Raw genomic sequence first — 21,857 nt, 5'->3', positions numbered from 1 at the left:
GGAGATGACGGAGATGATAAGAGCAAGTTCAATACTATAGCCAACTACTGGCTCTAAATCATCTACAGTCAATCTAATAACTAATTTATACAATAGCTACCTAAAAAACATATACTATCATGTCTCACATGTCATACCCACACTGTATCTTGGAGTATGTGCTGCAGCTGACTACAAATTTATAGCTCACTATTCTTCTCTCCTCTCTTATCCACTTAAAATATGTTTATGGTTGGCTTATAATCTGCTATTGTACGGTTGTACCTGCTCTAAGCGGAGGCTGAGATTGATAGTAATAGGCCACACACATTAAAAATCTTACTGTACGTCAATCAATACGATGATATTTTTATTTATATATATTTTTATTAAAAATAAAAAAATAGATTTTTGTTTGAAAAGTTGCAAAACTATACCTCCAACGCCAACTAATGGGCGATATATATAAAACACCCACTGGTTGGCGATATACCCGAAGTTACAAGTGTCATTAGTTGACCATAACAATCCGTAAATTATTAAGAGAGGGGGTTGTTGATTTTGCAGGCGGCCCCTTAAAAGCTCTGCTCATAGGGAGGCGCCCGAAAAATTGTCCGCTCTCTCCTCACTCATGAGTGAGAACATTTCGCACCTTAAAGCCCCACCTGCAAATGTGGCGATCACCGTTAGCTGTTTGTCCAACGGCCATCAATGGATGTTTGTCATGTTGGATATATCGTATAACTATTGGGTATCTATGTATATTGCCCACTAGCTAGGCATTGGGTGTAGTTTTGTAATTTTTAAAAACTTAATTTATAATGAAAAAAATATAATTAAGAAAATTCTGATGCGGTCAGGGTCTGCAACCGGGCCGAACCGAGCAGCTGGGCCGGGCATCATGCTTCTGGGCCGAACGGCGGATGGAAAGAAGCCGCTGCCGTCGGATGCCGAACGGACGGATGAGCGCTCCCGGAATCCCGGACGATCCGGTTCCGCGTCACCTCTCCCCCCGGCGAAAGCGGCGGCGAAGCACAGCAACAGCATCATGTCAGGCGCGGCGGCGGCGGGGGTGCTTCCGAAGGCGGTGACCTTCGTGACGGGTAACGCCAAGAAGCTGGAGGAGGTCCGCGCCATCCTCGGCTCCTCCATCCCCTTCCAGTCCCTCAAGCTCGACCGTGAGCCCCCCCCCCCTCTCCCCCTCCCCGTCTCCGTTCCTCACGCCTCACACTTTGCCTCGTGCGGATATGCTTGGCTGACGGTAGGCCTAGGGAGATACGGCTGCGCCGCCGCGTGATGCGGTGGTGCTCTACTGGAACCCTAGGATAGCTGATTAAACTGGAGACGGTGAGTTTTGATCCGATTCAGGGTTTTGTCCTCAGCGGGAGCTACCGTTGAATTGGCAAAAGGTAATGCGAGTACTGAATACTGATGACCTCTCTATTCACACAGCTTAAATCATTTGAAGTGGGATGTTCGTACTGGTTAAGTATGAATAGAGCAGCAGCTTTGTAAGTTTCATGGTGGCCTAGCAACCAGTGATTGGGCTGGATATCTCAATAGGGGAGCCAGCACTACTTAGTTCTTAGAAAGAGGAACATAGACTTCCATAAGCTCAAGAATAGGGAACCTAGTGCAGCTTTGAGCTGAAAAATGATTACATCTCCTGTTTTGTGTCAACTAATCTAGAGTAAGATGTTCCCAACTATAGCTCTGGATCAAAATTTGTTTGTGTTCATGGAATCCTGCTTTATCCTATATAACCATAAACGGATTTTGATTCGATTTTTCATCACTAAAACTCTTTTTGCGAATATCAAATCGTTGCAACCGAAGACTGGGGTTCTTGTGAATAATGGCATATTTCCTGTATACTGTGTTTATAATTCTGTTAAACCTTGCAGTCCCTGAACTGCAAGGTGAACCAGAGGACATATCTAAAGAGAAAGCACGAATGGCTGCATCCCAGGTACTTCATGTTTTAACTGCTAATGTTGTTGCATAAACCTAACCAACATAATTAATGACTCTTGTCAAATCTGCACTATGCTATTTACATTAGGTGAATGGGCCTGTACTTGTTGAGGACACCTGCCTATGCTTCAATGCACTCAAAGGATTACCAGGTGATTTATTTACACTCTTCTTCATCTTCACTTATATTAAATAAATAGACCGAACAATTTGACATAATTTACTCTTCTGCTGCAGGGCCGTACATGTAAGTGCTTTTCCTGTCCAGTTGTAGGTTTAATTTTCTCTTGTCACTGAGTTATATTTAGAGTTTTAGACATAAAACCACCCTTCACCTCAATGACTCATAAAGAGACTGTTTGCCATATATCTAGTCACATATTGCTCTTGAATGCCATCACTAATCTCTTTTCTCTGAATTTTGAAATTTTTTATGTCTTGCAACACATGAATGAACAGAAAATGGTTCCTTGAGAAAACTGGGCATGAAGGTAATTGATCTAAACCATCCTTATTTTTCTCTATGCTAGTTGACTTCATAATATTGTACCTTTTTTCATGGAGATTTTACAAGTAAGCTCATGTTTATTATTTTTCCATCATAGGTTTGAACAATTTGTTGGTAGCTTATGAAGATAAATCAGCTTTTGCTATGTGCATCTTTTCTCTTGCTCTTGGACCAGGAGAAGAACCAATCACATTCGTTGGGAAAACAATGGTAAGGCACCATTTTCTGTCATTGGTTTTTTGTCTTGTGAAGTTTTTACAACGGAGGTTGCAGTTGTTAGTTACTTAATACTCATTGATTCTATTCCTGTGATCCTATCTAACAATCTAGGATATGCTCCTTTTGTCTGAAGTCTGAACTCTGAACTCTGAAGTACCCATACTGAAGCAGGCTTATTTCTATCTGCCTCTAAATTAACGCTTTCTACTATGCAAAACACTAGCATCACCAAGGAGACTAGCTTCTCTAGATGCATTGTTAAGTAGCTTATAACTTCAGCACATCATGTTTCTCTGGAACTTTGACAAGATCCGATGTATTTATTATGGTTGACATATATGCTAAAATATACTCATGTTCTGTTATTGGCTTATTACTTCTTACCATCCTTTTGGTGCAAAAATACAGAATATAGGTTACGTTGAAACTAGATATTTTGGTTGTTGACCTGTTTAATTCTAATTGTGCAGGGAAAGATTGTGCCTGCTAGAGGACCTGCTGATTTTGGATGGGACCCTGTTTTCCAACCAGATGGTTTTGATCAAACGTGAGTTTCATGATAGTTTGTACTTTTTGTGCACCCCTCTTGATTCTAATACTGACTGACACACGTGTAATACAGCTACGCGGAGATGCCCAAGTCAGTGAAGAATCAAATATCTCATAGGGGGAAAGCTCTTTCTTTGGTAAAAGAACACTTTGCAGCTGCCAACTATAAAGTTCAGAGCGATGGTTCAGCTTGAACTTGGTGGGATTCTGTCTGTACTTCCATAGTGATTTTTGCCAGTTCCCCAAGTTGTGAGGACCATTTGAAGATGTCAAATACATTGAATACGTTTGGCCTATCTATCTGGATGTGAATTAATTGCTTGTGCAACGTGCTCTGTCCCTGAATTTGAATGTAGTGTTATATCCAAAGTATGCAGCACGTGTATCTTCACTCCTGCAACCTTAACCAGGCAAAAGAACTTGCTTCAGATGCATCTTAAATTCTTAACCATAATACTGTCAAATTGGTCAAATTATATTCATACAAAGCACCCTCTTAACAGTAAACAATGTGTCTGAATCTGAATATCTAAAGCGTAGCACATATGTCTTGCAACCTTAATCAGGCAAAAGAACATGCTGCAAATGCATCTTAAATTAATTTCATTGCTAAATTGGTCAAACTCCCGTGCTATTGTCCATACACAGCAACCTCTTAACAACAAATAATGTGTCAAAATACACATATGGTACATCAAGAATTCCAGCCCAACCATTCAAATAATAGTAATAATAATAATAATACAAATAAACCACACTAAACTACACTGTTACTGCAAAGAATCATTGCAACAAGCAGTTCTACGAAAGTATCAGATTTTTTTTTTTTTTTTGCCAAGGAGGCTAGGACCTCCTGAGCTTAATGTTGACGGGCATCTCCTTGTAGGAGGCGATCCTCTCCGTGGCCCTCCTGATCGGCCTCCCCAGAGACGATCGGCGCGGGAACTGAGCCGCCATTTGCTCAGGCGGGTCACAGGCAGTAGCGCTCCCAGCCTTGCCGCCGCCGCCAATGGCGAGCTGGACGTCCTCGATCTCGAACAGATCCTCCCTATGCTCGGTCGACTGTGGTACTGGCGTTCTCATGGACTTCCTGCAGACACACAACAGATTTCAGTCAGTTCAGTTGGTACATTGCTGATCTTTCTCTGAATCATTGGCACTTCATAGATTTTGTTGACCTTCTCTGCACGCTCTCCTTCTCCTTTGGCATTGCTAGTTTCACTGATGCTGTTGGTCCCAGAGCTGGAAAGCAATGGTCATCAATCAGTGAGCTATACTGATGAAGTGATGATAGTTAGCGGCAGATCATAGCAAGCAAAATGATTAGTGGCTATTACATCGAGATCTTTGCATCCGCTTCCTGCTGGCATTGCTGAGTTTCTTGGCACTCGCCGCATGCGATGTGTCTGAAGCGGGCTCTGGATTGGCAATGTGTCCATCCTTGATATGTGCATCTCTGTCAGAACCCTGTTGTTGTTGCGCCGCCTCGCTTGCTGGAGGAGCCTTCTCTGCCATGTTTCTGTTGCGCTTCATCGACTTCTTGGTCTCCTGTAAATAAGAGAGGATAAGAACAGCTCATCACAACAATTTGCCATGAGATTGATAGGACAAAGCTGGAGCAAGAGCATTTGCATCAATCCTTTACCTCCAATTCCGATGTTTTTGCGTTGATGATAGCCCTCGAACAAGCAAGCTCATGTTGCAATGCTTTTAGCTTCAAGAAAAAGAAAAATGGTAACTAATCAGATACATTCTGTAAACACCATCAGCAACCAGAACACCTCCCAATATTGACACAATGATCAGAGCCATGAACTCACCCTATTCCTTCCAAGGTTGAGCTCCTGCAAAACAAACACGATCCAACAAGCAAGTGTTCATTAAGAAGACGCATGATGCGATAACCCAATTGCAAAAATTCCCAAGTGAACAATGAATTTTTTGGATAAAATTTAGAGGAGAACTTACCGCCAGCATCTGGGAATTTGCCTGCGCGAGCTGCCAGTTGGCCAGCCGCAGCTTCTGCAGCTCAGCCCCGCTCAACGCTATGATCTTGCTGCAATCACCAAATCAAGCAAAAATTGAGTCAGACTAAGAGCGTGCATCATAAAAAAACCCCACCAACCCGCACAGAAACTGAATTGATGCAAGAAATCGGGTGGTTCCAGGGACGTACTCCCTCTCCTCGATGAGCCTCACAAGTTCCGAATTCTCCTGAAAATGACACGAAGATTTCAGGAAGCAGCATCGTCAGCGAGCAAGCACACAGACTTCGAATCGTCAATCAGAGAGATCGAGAGAAGACGGGAATGGATGTACGGTCTCGCCTTGACCAGCTGCGCGACTCCTCCGTCCGCTGCCGCGCCCGCGCCCGCGGCACCGTCCTTCTCCACGGCCGCTGCAGCCGGCCGCGGCGGCCTCAGGTTCGTGATGTCGCACAGCGTCTTCCTCCTCGCCGCCGCCGCCGCCCCGGCACCTCTCGGGATCGAGCTCGCGCCCGCCGCCCTCCTCCCCGGCGCAGCAGCCTCCGCCGCCGGTAGCGCCAGGCTGGCGACCTGCTGGGGAACAAGCACGGCGGCCTCCATGGATGGGAGCAGCGGCAGCGGCCTGCTCGTCGCCGCGGCCGGCGAAGCGAGGAGCGGGGAGAGAGATCGGGAGATTTTGGGGAGGGTTAGGGTTTGGGTCGGAAGCGGAAGCGCAACGGCTAGTTGCGGGAGGAAACAGAGGAGGAGGGATTTGAGGGGGAGGGGGAGCGGAGCGGCGTAACGTTCAAATTGGAGGGGACGCATTTCACCGTCGGACGGCTGGGATCGAGCCACGTAGGAGGGATCCACGGCTATGGATTAACGGGGTGTTTATTCGAATCGATCCTCATGTGTCTTTCTGGGCCGTGTCTTTTTTTTTTTCTACTTTTTTTACGAACGAAGTGGCTGAAACAAATGGCCATGGTGGCCATCATCATATGATCTAAAAGCAATCGTCGTGTGTTTTTCACCGGAATCTGGGACTGATGTAGTGTTGTTTTGGATTCATAAATCGAGATATAAAGAAATACATATACTAGTCGGCCTGATGGTTTCACGCTGGAGGAAAGGAGAAACTTTTAGAGATTGATAAATCGAGATATAAAGACAACTCAGAGCTTGTTTGGATTGGGAGACTTTTAGTAGTCCCTGAATTTTTTCTTAGAAGTCCATTTCCAAGGACTACAAAATTTTGAGTGACTACATAAATTTTTTTTCTAAAAAAGTCCTTCTGTTTGAGACAAGAGAGACTTTTATGAAAAAGTCCTAGAGACTTTTTGGATCAGACAATGTCTCAGGTGTAAAATATCAGAATTTTTTTCATCGAATATAAATAAAATATTTTACTGTTTACTTAAAATATCAGCTTTTGAAGTGACGAGGCAACACCCCGAAACATTTTCGTCCTATATTTGTGAAACCATAAGCTTTCGTTTATTGAAACGGCAATGAGTCTGGTTCGTTAAAAGCCAAAAAATAAAAACCCTTGTAAAAAACCGATGCAATTATTTTGTTAAACACAAAGGAACGTTGAAAATATATTGACTAAAACATCGAAAAAATTAAGCAACATTTCAGATGCGACTCTTCCACACGTCGGTATGCAACAAGAACAAAGTGCCCAATATAATATCTCAATCTAACACCAAAAATCATATATTTTTTTATTTTAGTACTACCTCCATTTCATAATATAAGACTTTCTAGCCTCGTCTAAATTCATCAATTGATGAATGCATATAATTTATATATATGTCTAGATTTATTAGCATCCATATAAATCTACGCAAGGCTATAAAGCCTTACGTTATGAAACGGAGAGAGGATAATATAATCATATGTGATCTTGCTATAATAAGTAAATTATAACAATCACATCTATTATATATACTAGATGGATACCTTGCGTATTGTTGCTGGAGAACTATGTGATAATACAGTAGATATGAATTCTAAAAAAAATTTCTTACCTACTATAAGATTTTTTTTCATATGTTTATATATTTTTGTGCCTTTATCGATTATCCATAGGTTATATAGATGGTTGGTTGTATAATGTGCGTCGAGATGTCGGCAATAAACTTATAGGGTGACTATTAGGCTCGGAACTCGATGGTTTCGATTGTTACGATGAAGAAGGTGATTTATCCAGGTTTAGGCTCTCGGCTAGGTGAGATAATAACCTAATTTTGCTTGGAGATTGTATTAGATGTATGATTGCCCATTCCCCCGTGGGGTGCCCCGTACGCCCATATATAGTTGGTGGTAGGACTTACCGATATGATAGAGTCATAATCCGATAAGACTATGATCTATTATAATTCGGTTACAACTCGGATCCGACATGTTCGACATATAAGCCGATAATTACCAAACTCCGGTTGAGAGCATACCGTGAGCATGCAGAGACGTAGGCACGGGGAAGCCCGATATTTGGGTTAGGAACTGGCGCCCATGACAGATCGTTTTGCGAGAAAAGGAGAAGTTTCTTTCGCTGCCATCCCTTGGAGCTCTAGTCCTCTAGAAATGGGCGAAGCTGATCATGAATTCATGAACAAATGGAAACCGAACAACCAAGCAAGCATGATCCGTCTAGCTATAGGGACGAACCAAAAAAAAAAACTAACGATCATCCTCCCGTCTCTCTGGTTTTTCTTTAATAATTTGCGTTTATGCCCAGATTAATTGCCTTCAAGGGACTCTACTTGCGATCTGAGTAAAAATATTTTCATTAAGACAACAAAGCCCGTCTAGCTCAGTCGGTAGAGCGCAAGGCTCTTAACCTTGTGGTCGTGGGTTCGAGCCCCACGGTGGGCGTTCTTTTTCAATTTTCCCATTCTTTTTTGTTGCTCCACCTTAACTGCTGTAAAATTCGGCTTACAGGAATTTTAACCCATTTAAAAAGTGGCTCGATTCGGCTTACAGGAATTTTAACCCAACCCATAGAAAAAGTGAACGAATATGCATGCCCATATTAATTCGTAGTGGGTGAAAAAATTCTTGTGTTTTCTCTCGGCAACTTTGTTTTTCCTATACTTTATTTCTATAAACCAAATGATATTTATAGGAGCTAATCATTAGAAAATGTGTGCTTTTTCTCTAAACCGAATAGGTCGTAACTCTGTGAAACCAACCTAAATAGCTACTTCTTTTTATTGCTTCACCTTGACTTGAGGCCAAATTCGGTTTGGAGGAATTTTAACATATGCAAAAAGTGGAGGAATATGCTTGCTTAAGTTAATTCATGGTAGGTGAAATTTTTTCTATGTTTTCTCTCTTGAACTTTTGTTTTTAGGGACGGCTTAGAACCCTAGGCGGAGGGGGCGACCGCCTAGGACCCACGTTAGGAGGGGGCCTAGTAAGCTCTTCATTGGCAAAACATCGAGGATAATATTTTGGACAATATTGATACAAAATATATCACTTATGATTTTGTTCAAGAAATGATCATAAAAGTTTATCTCTATAAAGCACGATAGGTATTCATCATTAACAATTTAAAGTATTCATACTACTTTAATACTTTAATTTTATTTTTCTATTATTCTATATTAATAATGATTATTAATATGATTGTGTCATATGTTCATAAAAGTTCATCTCTATAAAACACAATAATAGGTATTTATCATTAACAATTTAAAGTATTCATAATATTTTAGTACTTTAATTTTATGTTTCTATTATTCTATATTAATAATGTTTATTAATATGATTGTGTCATATGACTTATATACCTATATATTATTAGTAAAAATAGTCTTAATAACCTACAATACAGAGTCCACGTAGGGCTTTCAAAAACCTAGAGCCGGCGGCCGTGTTTGGTTTAATGGAGTTGACTCGACGATGTTTTGGGCTGGTGGCTTTTGCCACTCTCACGAGCTCACACGATGAGGCTTCCTTCGAACCGAAAACCAAAAAGGAATATGCTTGTCCATTTTTATCACCTGATATATGAAGAAGATACAAAACCGAAGAAGTTCAGATGCTGATAGATAGATATAGCAAGATACCGCTATCATTCTTCAGACTCACAAGCAAAAAATGCCTTTCCTTTCGGTCTTGGTTTGGAATTTTTAGTTTGAGATGGGCCGCCGCAGCCGACGACGAATCTACGGGAGCAAACGGCCGGCGGCTTGTGGATTACGCGCCGCCTATTCCTGGGTTGGTTCTCATGTAGCGAATACCGCAGACCTCCTCTCGCAAGGGAATTCTCACGACATAATCACAGTCGTTTTTCGTTTCTACTTATACATTTTAATTTTTAATTTGTAGTTGATCTTGATGTTTTTTATTATAGTTTATTTTTTAGCTTTCGTTGTCAACAACACGTATATATAATTTCTATGTCTAAGTTATTTTTTATTTGTAGATATGGTGTTTGTTTATTGAGAAACTCTAAAAAATATCATTGACAAATGTCTAAGTCTAATAAATGTATTGACGAGTGCGAGTTCTACAAAATACCATCATACAAACGAATTTGTCTGGTAAATATCATCACCGTTAGGGATCTGTCCATTTTTACCGTTAAATACACGGTTTTCACTATAGAACTTAACGGAGAAACTGACGAAACCCTAACAACGATGTTATTTGTTAGACAAATTCGTTTGTATGATGATATTTTACAGAACTCACACTAGTCAATGACATTTCTTAAAATTAAATGTTTGTCAATGATATTTGTTAGATTTTCTCTTGTTTATTTCGACGAAAAGTGAAGCAATCACCCCGATGTTAATTTGATTCACTGCATGCGTGGTCCATGTTCAAGCATAGCAGCACTTGATAACAAGTACTCTCTCTAGTTTTTTCTTGACACCTTTAACTTTTTATCTACGTTTAATATTTCGTCTTATTTAAAAATTTTGTCCAAATATTACAAAAATATAAATCATATTTAAAGTGACTTAATAAATCAAATTATAATAAAATAATCAATAATTATATAATCTTCTAAAAGATATGCTTGAAAGGAGACTGAAGGCTAGATATTACCACGTTGATCGAAGAAAAAGAAAAAATATACGCCGTTAAATCATGGTGAGCTCTGATTATAACGATTTTCTCCACGGACGAGGGCGTAACCTCGATAAATTTTGGCCTTGCAACCTCCGCTGGGGCCCGCATGTCAGGATCTGGACTCGCATGCACACGACTGGAGTACACGAGGAGAGTCAAATAGTCAAGGACCAACCAACCCAAGCATGTCTGAACTCTGAACAAAAGCAGCAGGCAGCCAGAGGGGCCCCAGAACCAGAAGCTCAGATGCGCGGGAGGAAAACGGGTTCGCGCGCGCGCGTCTTCGCTTCGCGCGGTGTTGTTCGGTTTGTGCATAAGAAAAAACCATTTTTCTGGTTTGGTAGGCAGCGGATAAGAGGAATTCCTTTTCCCTCTGCTTCTTCCCCTTTGGTGCCAAACGCTACGATATCCTTTTCTTCGAGCTTAGATATATCAGACGAACTGGGAATTCTACCGCGCAAGAAATGGATTGCATTGCGCCTCTGGGAACACAAAAGGAAAAAAGAAAAATGTTTGTTTTGTGATCGGATAATTGTTACTTGAAAATCAAGGAAGAAATGCCGATGATGCTCCTCTAAATTTAGATAGGATCTAGTACTGGGATTATTTATAAGCACTTCCATACATGATTCAACAGCCTAATACGGATTACAATACTGCCATCTCTTTCCATCCGATAGCCTCCAATTTTATGAAAGCTAGATTTTGTGTGTTTTTTTTCTCTTCTTTCTTTTTTGCTGAATTTAGATCCGCATTAACAGAAACAAGAACAGATCAGGGTGCTGAATTCGACAAGAACTCACCCATGGTTCATCTTCCATCTTCCCTTCCATGAAACATTCTCCTCCAAAAAGCTCACAAAAACCCCTCCCTCCCCTCTTTTGGTATCATTTAACATGCAAGGAAGCCATCTCCCCTCCCTCAGGTGATTCCAATTCACCTCCTCTCTCTCTCTCTCTCTCTCTCTCTCTCTTTCCTCCCCAGTTCTCCCCTTCCTCCCCTCTCATTCACACTGCTCCCTCCCACGCCATTGCTGCTCCAATCCCAAGCTCCAAATCCCAATAGCTTCAACCCAAGCTGCTGCTGCTGCTCTAGCTCCAAATCCGCCATTGCGGCTGCTCACTGTGCTGCACACTGTCCTGCATTGCTATAAAATCCACACTAGCTGCATCTCCCCACTCCAGCCACCCCTAATCCAATCCAAGAACGGGTTGGGGACGCCATGGCTGGGGCCGACGAATCCGCCCGTGCCTTCGTCTTCGTCGTCGCTCTTGTGCTGCCGACGCTCGCCGCCGCGGCGTCCTCTCCTCCTCTCCCCCTGCTGAACTCCTCCCTCCCCGACCCCGCCGCCGTCGTCGCCGAGTTCCACAGGTACCGTGCTCCTGTCGGTTTCCCGCAATGCGGTGGTGTTCCCGCCGGCAAATTTGGGATCTTTTTTCGAGGTGCGGTGGTGGTAATGTGGGGTTATTGCGCAGCAAGGTGGCGACGTCGAGGAGGCGGATGCAGGAGGCCGGCGGCGGCGGCGGGGGGTGTATGACGGGGAACCCCATCGACGACTGCTGGCGGTGTGCCGGGACGGACTGGAGGCAGGACCGGCAGCGGCTGGCGGAGTGCGGCATCGGGTTCGGGCGCAACGCCATGGGCGGGAAGGGCGGGCCGGTGTACGTGGTGACCGACTCCTCCGACCGCGACGCGGTGAACCCGGCGCCGGGGACGCTCCGGTACGGCGCCATCCAGGAGGGGCCCCTCTGGATCGTCTTCGCCGGCGACATGACCATTCGCCTCAACGAGGAGCTCCTCGTGAACAGCTACAAGACGATCGACGGGCGCGGCGCCAACGTCCACATCGCCGGCGGCGCCTGCATCACGCTGCAGTACGTCTCCAACGTCATCATCCACAACCTCCACGTCCACGACTGCGTCCCCGCGGGCAACGCCAACGTGCGCGCCTCGCCGACGCACTACGGCTACCGCACCCGCTCCGACGGCGACGGCATCTCGCTCTACTCCGCGCGCGACGTGTGGGTCGACCACTGCGCGCTCTCCCGCTGCGCCGACGGCCTCATCGACGCCATCATGGGCTCCACCGCCATCACCGTCTCCAACAGCTACTTCTCCCACCACAACGAGGTCATGCTGCTCGGCCACAGCGACGACTACCTCCCGGACTCCGGGATGCAGGTCACCATCGCCTTCAACCACTTCGGCATCCAGCTCGTCCAGCGGATGCCCCGCTGCCGGCGAGGCTACTTCCACATCGTCAACAACGACTACACGGCGTGGGAGATGTACGCCATCGGCGGCAGCGCCAGCCCCACCATCAACAGCCAGGGCAACCGCTACATCGCCCCCGCCGACCCCAACGCCAAGGAGGTACTCTCTACTCCATTAGCTCTTGCTTCGCCGTCTTCTCTTTGCCTAGTTCTTGCTCTGCTCTTTGCTTTGCTTGTGAAGAAAAAAAAGGTTCTTTCTTTTTTATTGTTGGTTTGGTTTATTACCTCGAATTGCTGATGCTGTCAGCTGTTTGTCTGATGCCCATTTTTGGGGTGATTTTCTGGTTGAAATTGGGGGTGTGAAAGTGAGGGCAACTTGACCAATCTTAGTCATTTTTTCTGAAGTTTTTGACCTGATTATTATTAGAGATGAAATGCCATCACTTTTTGGGTTAAAAAAATACATGGCACGATGAATTTGGATAAGCAGCATCCGAGGGGCAGGATGACGCATGAACACATTTTACGTGAGGCTGACAGGTGGGGCCCGGGATGGCAGGTGACGAAGAGGGTGGACACGGAGGAGGGGCAGTGGGCGGGGTGGAACTGGAGGACGGAGGGGGACATGATGGTGAACGGCGCCTTCTTCGTCCCCTCCGGCGAGGGCCTCGAGGCCATCTACGACAAGGCCTCCAGCACCGACCCCAAGTCGTCGGCGCTCGTCGACCAGCTCACCGCCGGCGCCGGCGTCCTCGGCGGCCCCAGGTACCCCCTTGCACTTTTTCGATTCCAACGGCTGAACCATGGATCCGACGTGTGGGCCCCCGCGGCGGCGAATTATCCGGCCGACCATGCGTCACTGACGGGGTGGGGCCCACGCACTCGTCGTCTTTTTGGCCGGGCCTGTCTCTTCTTTCTTTCTCTTTTTTTAATGCGGCAGCGGCGCGGCGCCTTTAACGGCCTCCTCCGGCACCGGCACCGGCACCGGCTCCGGTTGGTCGGCGGCGCCGTTGCTCGCGCCCGGGATGGAGTGATTTCCGTTACAGCTGCTCCTCGTCGTACATTTTGGCAGCCTCGTTTAACAAAATTTAACTAAATTTAGAGCTGATTTTTAGATTTATCGTAATTTGTTTTTGGTAGATCAATAAGAAAAAAATATATAAGTTTTATTTTATATTAAGTTATATTTTATTTCTAAATACATCGTTGGATCACCTTGTGAGCAGTAGGTCGGCCAGCTAGCGGGCACAGGACAGTAGTAGTAAGAAATTCGGTCCTCGTGCACCTCTGACTGACCTAACCATGTCGGCGTTGTCTCAGATCTAATGGACCCAGTTAATAGTAACAGTACTAGCATTTGTTGGTGCTAAACCTGCAATTAATTTTGATGAACAAACCTTGAGTATAGCTGCTTAAAGAAGTTGAGATGATACTACGGGTACAGGTTGTTGGTGAAGCAGGACCGCAGGACTGGTCAGTGGCTTAATAGTGCTTAGGAGTTAGGAGGGCCAGTGTACTGGAGGAGTACTAGAAGATTACTACTACCTTTTTCGAAATAAAATTATTTTTTAGTTTTTTATACAATATTTTGACTCTTTGTCTTATTTAAAAATTTTTTACGATTAATTTTTTTATTCTTAATAGATGATAAAATATAAATAGTATTTTGTACGTGACTAATTTTTTAAAACTTTTATACAAAATTTTCAAATAAAACGAATAGTCAAATATTGAATACGAAAAAACAAAAAATAAAGTTATTATGGTACGGAGGTAGCACACTACGAGTACGGGGAGTACACTAGGCACTAGGGGCCTGACAAAAGCGGGTTAATTAAACACCCAGCGATAAATAAAGCAACTTTGTTTTGTCCCAGTAGGCCCTTGGTACTGGACTACTGGTTCTGGTCAATACAAGTACCCATAGATGTTAAGACATGTCCTTTTTTATTTCTCCTTTTTTATATATCTGTTTATCGTAATGATCTTCTAGTTATAGTTAGTTAACGTCCGTGATTTTTTTCCATAAGAATTTTCACATAAAATTTGTGTCTCGTTATGTGCATATTTTCCTATAAATAGAACTAAATGGGTTATCATATATGATAAAATATACGAGAAAGAGGCAAAAACATGTTTTATATGAGACATAATTTTACGCACCATTGCGGACATAATGAGAGAGTATATGTATTAAAATCGAATTATGGTGTTCGTATTGCAACAATAGTGTCTAATACTATTTTTTTATCGTATGAAAATTTTACCCGTAGTCGCATTGTGATTGCCCAAAATAGTGTATTCCTCTACTGTTCTACGCGTGGGATGGGAGAAACCGGGAAAATAGGCAGCAGCACGGGCAGTCAAGTGCACTAGAATGCTGCTGATCCGTGCCCGCTATTTCCCATTGCATTTTCATTCTGCCATTCTTTCCCTGAAACCTTGACAAGCTAAGCTGCCTATTCATACCAAGCTTGCGAATACTCACGGATATGTGGGCCCCACAAACTATAGGGTTTATCTGTTGTTACATGTAGGACTGTAGAGGATCCCAATTACAGTTTATACATTAACGATTGTAGTGCATTTCACATAGTATATTAGTATTAGACTTCACATTGCTCTATTTGACAGCATGTTTTGGCATTTAAACCCTCATCAGTCTGCCCCAGGATTATGCATAAAAATTGGATCAGTCTGAGCTTATTGGTAGCCGGTCATGTCGGATGGGTGAACCCATAGACAGTGAGATGGTGGCTGGTCTTTTTCTTTGCTCGATGCCAAAAGTAGCCGGGGATCGAAAAGATCGTCGCATGCTCAGCAACATGCGTGCTATCTATCGATTGCATAACCCGGGGAGCATGCATGGTAGGCAGGTAATCAGTCACCCTGCCTTCTCCACTTGCTCGCCGCTGATCACTCGTTTTGTCGCCGAATCCTGCAAAAAAAGAGAGAGAGGAAAACGATCCTCAAAAGAAGCTATGCTACATAACTACATTGGAGCGAGGCTAATAATATAACCAGCAATTCGGCTGTAACACTCTTTGCAGTCTTCTCTTAACCTATCTATACAATATTTAGCTCTTCGTTATTAATAAAGATCTACTTGTCTCTCTTACAGAGTTTATTGGTTTTTGTGTCCGAGTCGGCTGTAAGCTTATAACCTGTTTCTTCTTTCTCTTCTTCTATCTCTACTCCATCTCAGTATTTAGCCGGCTTACAGACTACTGACTCTTACTACACAAACTGACCCAATGCATTGTAGTTATTGCTGAATTATTCTAGTACTAGTACTACTGAAGGAAGCTGTGTTCTTTTTCGCGTTTTAGATCTCAAACAGTGTCCTGTGCTGGTCTAGAGACCCTACATTGCAATGGCTCTTTTGGGATGGAGCCAACCGAGTAGAGGACGTTGAGGGTCCAAGTTGCAACGAGCCACTAGAAAACGGTAGTCTGCACTTTTTGTCGTTCTGTCCATCCATCACTCTGCAGGAGAAGAAGACCATGTTCCTCCTCGGCATCCAATTCCTTATTCCGCAGCGTGCATATGACATGCGCTTGTGACTGACAGCAGCAGTAGATCTCATCACCTTAAGTACAGTTCTAAGCAAAAGTTTAGCTACAACTTGTGCTGTGCCAGTTTGCTCGTGTTTGTTCTCTGCCTTGCAATGAGATACTGGCAGAAGAAAAGATGGTTATTTTTTTTACAGTGAGAATTCGTTCCGGTCTGCGTCAAATAAGCTACAACCAATTATTATTAGAGTTCGTAGAAGAAAAGATGATACAGTTCACTAATGTGTTTGGATGTTTTGATTTTTGGCAGGGACAACGGCGAGGCGGCGGCGTACGCCGGCGTGAACTACGCCGGAATGGGAGCCGGCAGCAGCGGCGGCGGCGGTGGCGACGGCGGGCTGGGATACGGCTACCTCGGGATGGTGTACGGCAGCGGCGGCGATTGGAGCTGCCGGGCTGAGCTGACACTGCAGCTGACCTCATTGTTTATTGCACTCGTTGCTCTCATATGCTTGCACCCATTGTGATTTGTAAGATGCTTCATTATGATTCAATTGGAAAGGTAGGAAAAAAGGGGAATGAAAAGTAGATCAAAAGAAGTGTTGACACTAGGGAAGTAGGCAACAGTGATATCCACCATGGAATGAGCACATGGTTGGGAATATTATTGCAGGGTTAGACGCTGTAGTAGTTGAAAATTGGAAATGGGGATTATTCAGCCTAACTTGGTTATTAACTCTAACCTCTATTTAATCTCTGTAAATTGGAATAGCAAGTCTATGGTTTAAGGGAGAAAACAAAGCTGGGTAAATGTTTTCAGAAAGAAACCGTGATTTGGCCGTGCAAGATTGCGACAATATAATACAGAAGTAGACAGAAAATCGGTGGGCTAAATCTGTGCATGGGCCAAAAGGGAAGGCCGACTCGTTCGAAGTCAATGGGCTAAATCTGTTGATTGATGCACCATGGGCCCATAGATGGCCCAAATTTATCCACTTCCATTGGACCAATTTGCTTCATTTACTAGGCTATTTTAGGCCGTCCATTTACTGGGCCATTTTCTTCGGTGGGTTTCTTTTGTTAATAGGCCAATTTCAATTATGGACTGGTGCTGAAGGTGGGCCTAATTTATCCACTTCAATTATGGCATTGGGCCGCTACCAACTGGTCCAACTCTACCAACCGAGACAGATCGGGTTGACTGATGTTGGACTGCAGAAGTACCATGTCACTGGGGTTACAAGCAGCAGCAGAAAACACAAAGGGTACATACATCTAACCACAAAATTCATGCATTTCCAACAAAATACAGTTAACTTCGAGAGTTTGTATCAGTGTCAGCTAAATTCTCATGATCCTGATCCTCTCCTAGTGTTTGCAAGTTACATGGAAATATAAGGAAGGCGCCAACATCAACAGTCTACAGCTACAACGTGACATATGGCATGGAACCTTTGCCAGCGTGTGTTTAACCGGAAGGTGGTGGTGGCGGCGGCGGCATAGACATAGGGGGTGGAGGTATTCCGCCAGCTTGTTGTGGGGGCGGTGGTGGTCTCCACATAGGTGGAGCTGGCATACTGGTTGGAGGTGGTGGAGGCCTTACCATGCCAAGAGGCGGGGGCGGCATCATGTTTGGTGGAGGTGGCCTCACTGCTGGCCTGTAATGCATTTGCGGTGGCATTTGGGGAGGTAGCTGTGCATTCTGCGGAACAGACCAGACAGGCTGACCATTCATTTGCATGGGAGGAAATTGTGCCATAGGAGGTGGTGGTGGTCGCATGTGTTGCATCTGGGCTGGGACTGTCCCATTGGAAAATGGTCGAGGCACAGGTGCACCATTTGCAAGCCCTTGCGTGGGCGGACCACTTGCAAACATAGTGTGCGGTCTATTCTTCTGAGAACCTGGGTTATTTGCTGCTAGCAATCTCTCTGTCAACACAAGAAATAATTGATCGTTACGATTGTATCAATATGTTGGAACAAAATTTTAGTAAACCACAATGCAGTTGGAATTCAGAATTTCAAATATTGACAGCATACAAAATGGATGGCAACAGCAAAAAGGGAGCAGATCACTTCCATGTGACAAATAGGATGCCTCTAGTAAAAGCTGTAACATGTTATATCAAGATCCATCATATCCACATATCTACAGATACTCAAAATAAAGTTATATGGATACATCTATTTTGAACCTTCGACAATAAGAATATCGATCCAACAATTGGGCACTTATAAAGGTTTAATATGCCAGCACAAAAGATTAAACTCCGCAAAATAAACGCAGCCCTAGCATTGTCCAGGACAAAGATGGGGAATCACGAGAAATTTATCATTTCAGAATCAAGATCAGAAAGTTAGCATGGATATAAAATAGGCAATGAAGAGCCAATTCAAGATCTTTTGAATATTTCATGCAGGTGTGCTTCAGTGGGCAAGGAATCAAAATAGACCCCTCAAATAAGAAATATGAGAACACAATACCTGCAGGTGTGCCATGGCGTTCTCCTTTTGTGTCTTTCTTGTAGGCATACGAGACAGTGATTGGCCGGTTACATAGATGTTGGTTATTCATTGCCTAGAAAATTGTGGCACATAAGGTGAAACACATGTGGAAAATTTTAAGCAAAATACAGAACATTATTGTGGCAATTGCGTTACCTCTATAGCTTGATCAGATGATTCAAAGGAGTCATAGCTCACAAATCCAAACCCTCGTGAATTTCCAGTTTCAGGGTCTCGCATTATCTATGAAGGTACATAGAATTTTTTAAATAAAATTATTGTATGTCAACGCTGGAATTTAGGAAATACGCTATTATCATTGCAGGGTAAACAACTGAAGTACTACATGTTAAAAGAACAGATAGTTAATTTATCTCATTGTAACAGAGTTGGTACTTGCCGAGATAGTTTGATACTAAGGGACTAAAAACACATTCTGTCTAGCATGACAATGGAAAAGAGAACAGAAGAACTAACAAATCAAATATCTGCAGCATCATCATGATAAGAATTAATTTGAACAGCTTCCTGAGTTGATAAGCTCCTAGCATGTTGGAACTAAAGATGGTTAGGCAAAAAATCTGCTGAAGTATGCTCCACTAAAATTAGCTGAACTATGATGAACAAATTAAGGATATTAGGTTATCTTAAGCACCACTGAATAGGTACCATTCATGTTTCCTAGGCTGCTTAATAGAGGAATGCTCATAAAATCAGATAGTAATGCATAGCCAGATCATAAGAGTACTGTGAGTTTCTAAAGCTTAGTTTTGTGTAAAGAACAAATTTCATAAGCAATCAAATGAAAGGAAAAGGTTTTCATGAAATGCCACCTTAGGATTAGTCACAATCACTCCAAATGCACTGAAGGTATCATACAGGAGCTTTTCATCAACATCCTGGACGCGGAGCACAAACCCATTAGCCACTCTTAGCATGCAAATGAGCATCAACAAATAAAATGTAGACCGCAAGTTTTTACCGGATCAAGATTGCCAATAAAAAGATTTGCCCCTACATCTAAGCTCTTCTTGTCTTGGGAAGCCTGGAATAAGAGAAGATAATCATGTAACCATATGATATTCAAATCTAAAATTTACAAAAATGTTTGGATGCAACAAAAGTTTTAGAAGCAGTATACTGGAAAAAAAAATCAATCTGGCAATTGAATGTAAACTACAGATCCTTGCCAATAAGAAGGTTTACTAAACCACAATGATGTGCTGATCTTAAGTCGAATGAGCCCGGATATTTATTTCAGAATAACATTAGTTTCTGAAAACATATTTGCATGCACTAACAAATCAGAGTATCTGATCAGCTGATGTTCTGAGGAATATCTGATCAGCTGATGTTCTGAGGAAGGAATCATCTCAATTCAAGCACTAATATTAAGGTATCAACTTTCTGTCATGAAATTCGAAAATTCAAGGGACCTAGCAGCAATGCAGCATCCTTAGCTAGAAATACAAGAGAATTACTGAAAATAGGGACAGGAAATTATAAAGGAGGAACTTACCTTGTTTACCCTTATTGGTTTTCCATAAAGCTTGATCATATTCAATATCTTAATAGCCTGTGACAACAAATAAATATATAAGCGAAAAGGCGATATACTGAATGGATATGGAAAGCGTAAAGTAGAAAAGTAATAAGCCTTCACCCCAGATAGACTTACATAGTCTGCGTCTTCCTCACTTCTGAACTCTACAAATCCATAGCCCTGGTGTAGATTTGTTACTCTGTCTTTGGGGACATAGACATTAACTAAAAAAATGAACTCCATTAATCAGTCTCAATAATAGTGACTTCAAAATTTCAGATTAAACAATTATGCCATGATGTATTATGGCACGGGGATGCGATAGGTCACAGACAGCACATATAACAGAGACATTATGCTGAAAGCTACTTCTGAAGCAAATCAGTCAAACTATCAGAGAACAAAGTGGCACTTACCAACAGGGCCTGCTTGGACAAATAATTCCCATAGCAACTCCTCTGAAACCTGACATATGCAGGTAGAATTGTCAGCATGAGCACATGGAAATAAGACTTCCAAAAGTACCATATGTTTACTTACAAAAGTTAAGACCATTTGTCTTTTTTACACAAACTATAAAAGCCTTTAGCAGGTATTATTTATCAATTAGTAGAAAGCAATCGATTATTTTTCACAATAATCTATAATCACATAGACAACATATTTATAATTTCCTGCATGGAGGGAAAATAATGGTAGCTTGATGCTTCCTATAATAATAACAATAAATATGAATACTAACTTTAAACCAACATAGGTCAACATGCGTCCTGAAATATCATACACCTACTTAGATGCAACTTAAATATATTTTTTTCAGAATCTAGGACACAAACAGGACAGCTAGAATAATTCGAACAGTTCCACCCACTCCGCTGGTATCATCCATGGTAAACAAAATCGAGGTTATAAACATACCACCCAGGAGGATCTGCACAGCTCCTCCAACCACGATTCTCTCATGTACAATGCTTTCCAAACTCTCAGTCTACATGGACACTAACAGGTAACACTTTGTTTAAGCCTATTCGAACGCAAACGCATCAACATGGGCTCACACCTTCATCACCGAAAAGCGACAAATTAACTCGAAAAGCGGTACAAATCAGCGTGGGCACGCACCTTTGTCACTGAACAGCGGCCAATTAACTCAGTGAGCGGAGCAAAATCGCTAACCTATGAATTACCAGTGGAACTAACCAAAGCCTCCGCACAATTTTCATGGAGGATTTGCTCGTAGATCGAAAGGACAAAACCCACCAACCTGGGGATGGAGCCCTCTCTAAGAGGGTCAGAGACACATCTACAGGGGGGGCGGGCGGGAGAAGCGGAGGAACCCTAACCTGGGGATCGAGGTTGCCGACGTAGGTGGTGGCGTCCTGGTTGCGCTCCGCCGAGTGCTGCCCGAGCAGGTTGGCGCCAACGCCGGGCGCGATGCGCGTCGTCATGCCTGGTTAACTCCGGCGGCAGCAGCGGCGGCGGCGGCGGGAGGAGGAGAAGGGTTGCGGAGGAGGAGCGGCGCCGCCGTGGTGGTGGGGGGGTTTATTCGAGATTTTCTCCCCACCCTGCTTTACTTGCCCAGTCGGCGTGGTAAGAGGATGGGTCCGGCCCATGGGCTGGATCGCAGTTGCTGACATGCGGCGGGCTTTCAGGAGCAGGAGGAGACTCACAAATGGGCCATGGCCGTAAGAAAGCTTGCAAGAGGGTCTAGTTTCAACCCAAAAAAAGAGAGAGGAGAACAAATATTTCAGCTGGCCTATTTCAAATATTAAAGCACTCTTCAAAGTGCCTCTGAGGCCTAGA

At 43.4% G+C, this 21,857-nt stretch overlaps 4 protein-coding genes and 1 non-coding gene across 5 annotated transcripts; 3 read left to right on the top strand and 2 right to left on the bottom strand.

Moving 5' to 3' along the window:
* The first annotated feature begins 958 nt into the window (after nucleotides 1-958).
* Nucleotides 959-3,584, top strand: LOC102712114 (inosine triphosphate pyrophosphatase). The gene is made up of 8 exons (XM_006661767.3): nucleotides 959-1,157; nucleotides 1,884-1,948; nucleotides 2,042-2,105; nucleotides 2,191-2,200; nucleotides 2,413-2,444; nucleotides 2,559-2,671; nucleotides 3,151-3,227; nucleotides 3,303-3,584. The coding sequence occupies exons 1-8, from the start codon at nucleotides 1,028-1,030 to the stop codon at nucleotides 3,421-3,423; spliced, it is 612 nt and encodes a 203-aa protein (XP_006661830.1). The 5' UTR covers nucleotides 959-1,027; the 3' UTR covers nucleotides 3,424-3,584.
* A 449-nt stretch (nucleotides 3,585-4,033) lies between these two features.
* LOC102711836 (shugoshin-1-like) lies at nucleotides 4,034-5,916 on the bottom strand. The gene is made up of 8 exons (XM_015841785.2): nucleotides 5,557-5,916; nucleotides 5,406-5,443; nucleotides 5,198-5,285; nucleotides 5,050-5,073; nucleotides 4,875-4,943; nucleotides 4,567-4,777; nucleotides 4,408-4,471; nucleotides 4,034-4,319 (listed from the first exon to the last, which is right to left on the bottom strand). Exons 1-8 carry the CDS (start codon nucleotides 5,812-5,814, stop codon nucleotides 4,073-4,075), a joined length of 999 nt encoding a protein of 332 aa, XP_015697271.2. The 5' UTR covers nucleotides 5,815-5,916; the 3' UTR covers nucleotides 4,034-4,072.
* Nucleotides 5,917-7,997: 2,081 nt separating this feature from the next.
* On the top strand, nucleotides 7,998-8,070 carry TRNAK-CUU. The gene has a single exon. It is a non-coding gene; the product is annotated as a tRNA-Lys (tRNA).
* A 3,609-nt stretch (nucleotides 8,071-11,679) lies between these two features.
* LOC102707157 (probable pectate lyase 5) lies at nucleotides 11,680-16,533 on the top strand. Its single transcript, XM_015841750.2, has 3 exons — nucleotides 11,680-12,654; nucleotides 13,054-13,259; nucleotides 16,317-16,533. Exons 1-3 carry the CDS (start codon nucleotides 11,680-11,682, stop codon nucleotides 16,531-16,533), a joined length of 1,398 nt encoding a protein of 465 aa, XP_015697236.2.
* Nucleotides 16,534-17,276: 743 nt separating this feature from the next.
* LOC102711567 (splicing factor 3B subunit 4) lies at nucleotides 17,277-21,607 on the bottom strand. The gene is made up of 9 exons (XM_006661766.3): nucleotides 21,398-21,607; nucleotides 20,471-20,519; nucleotides 20,190-20,278; nucleotides 20,031-20,087; nucleotides 19,494-19,556; nucleotides 19,345-19,410; nucleotides 18,668-18,754; nucleotides 18,491-18,584; nucleotides 17,277-17,935 (listed from the first exon to the last, which is right to left on the bottom strand). The coding sequence occupies exons 1-9, from the start codon at nucleotides 21,500-21,502 to the stop codon at nucleotides 17,475-17,477; spliced, it is 1,071 nt and encodes a 356-aa protein (XP_006661829.1). The 5' UTR covers nucleotides 21,503-21,607; the 3' UTR covers nucleotides 17,277-17,474.
* Nucleotides 21,608-21,857: the final 250 nt, after the last annotated feature.

This window comes from Oryza brachyantha, chromosome 10, assembly GCF_000231095.2.
Source record: "Oryza brachyantha chromosome 10, ObraRS2, whole genome shotgun sequence".
NCBI lineage: Eukaryota > Viridiplantae > Streptophyta > Magnoliopsida > Poales > Poaceae > Oryza > Oryza brachyantha.
Note: the sequence above shows the minus strand (reverse complement) of the source record. Positions and strands in the feature narration are given on the sequence as shown.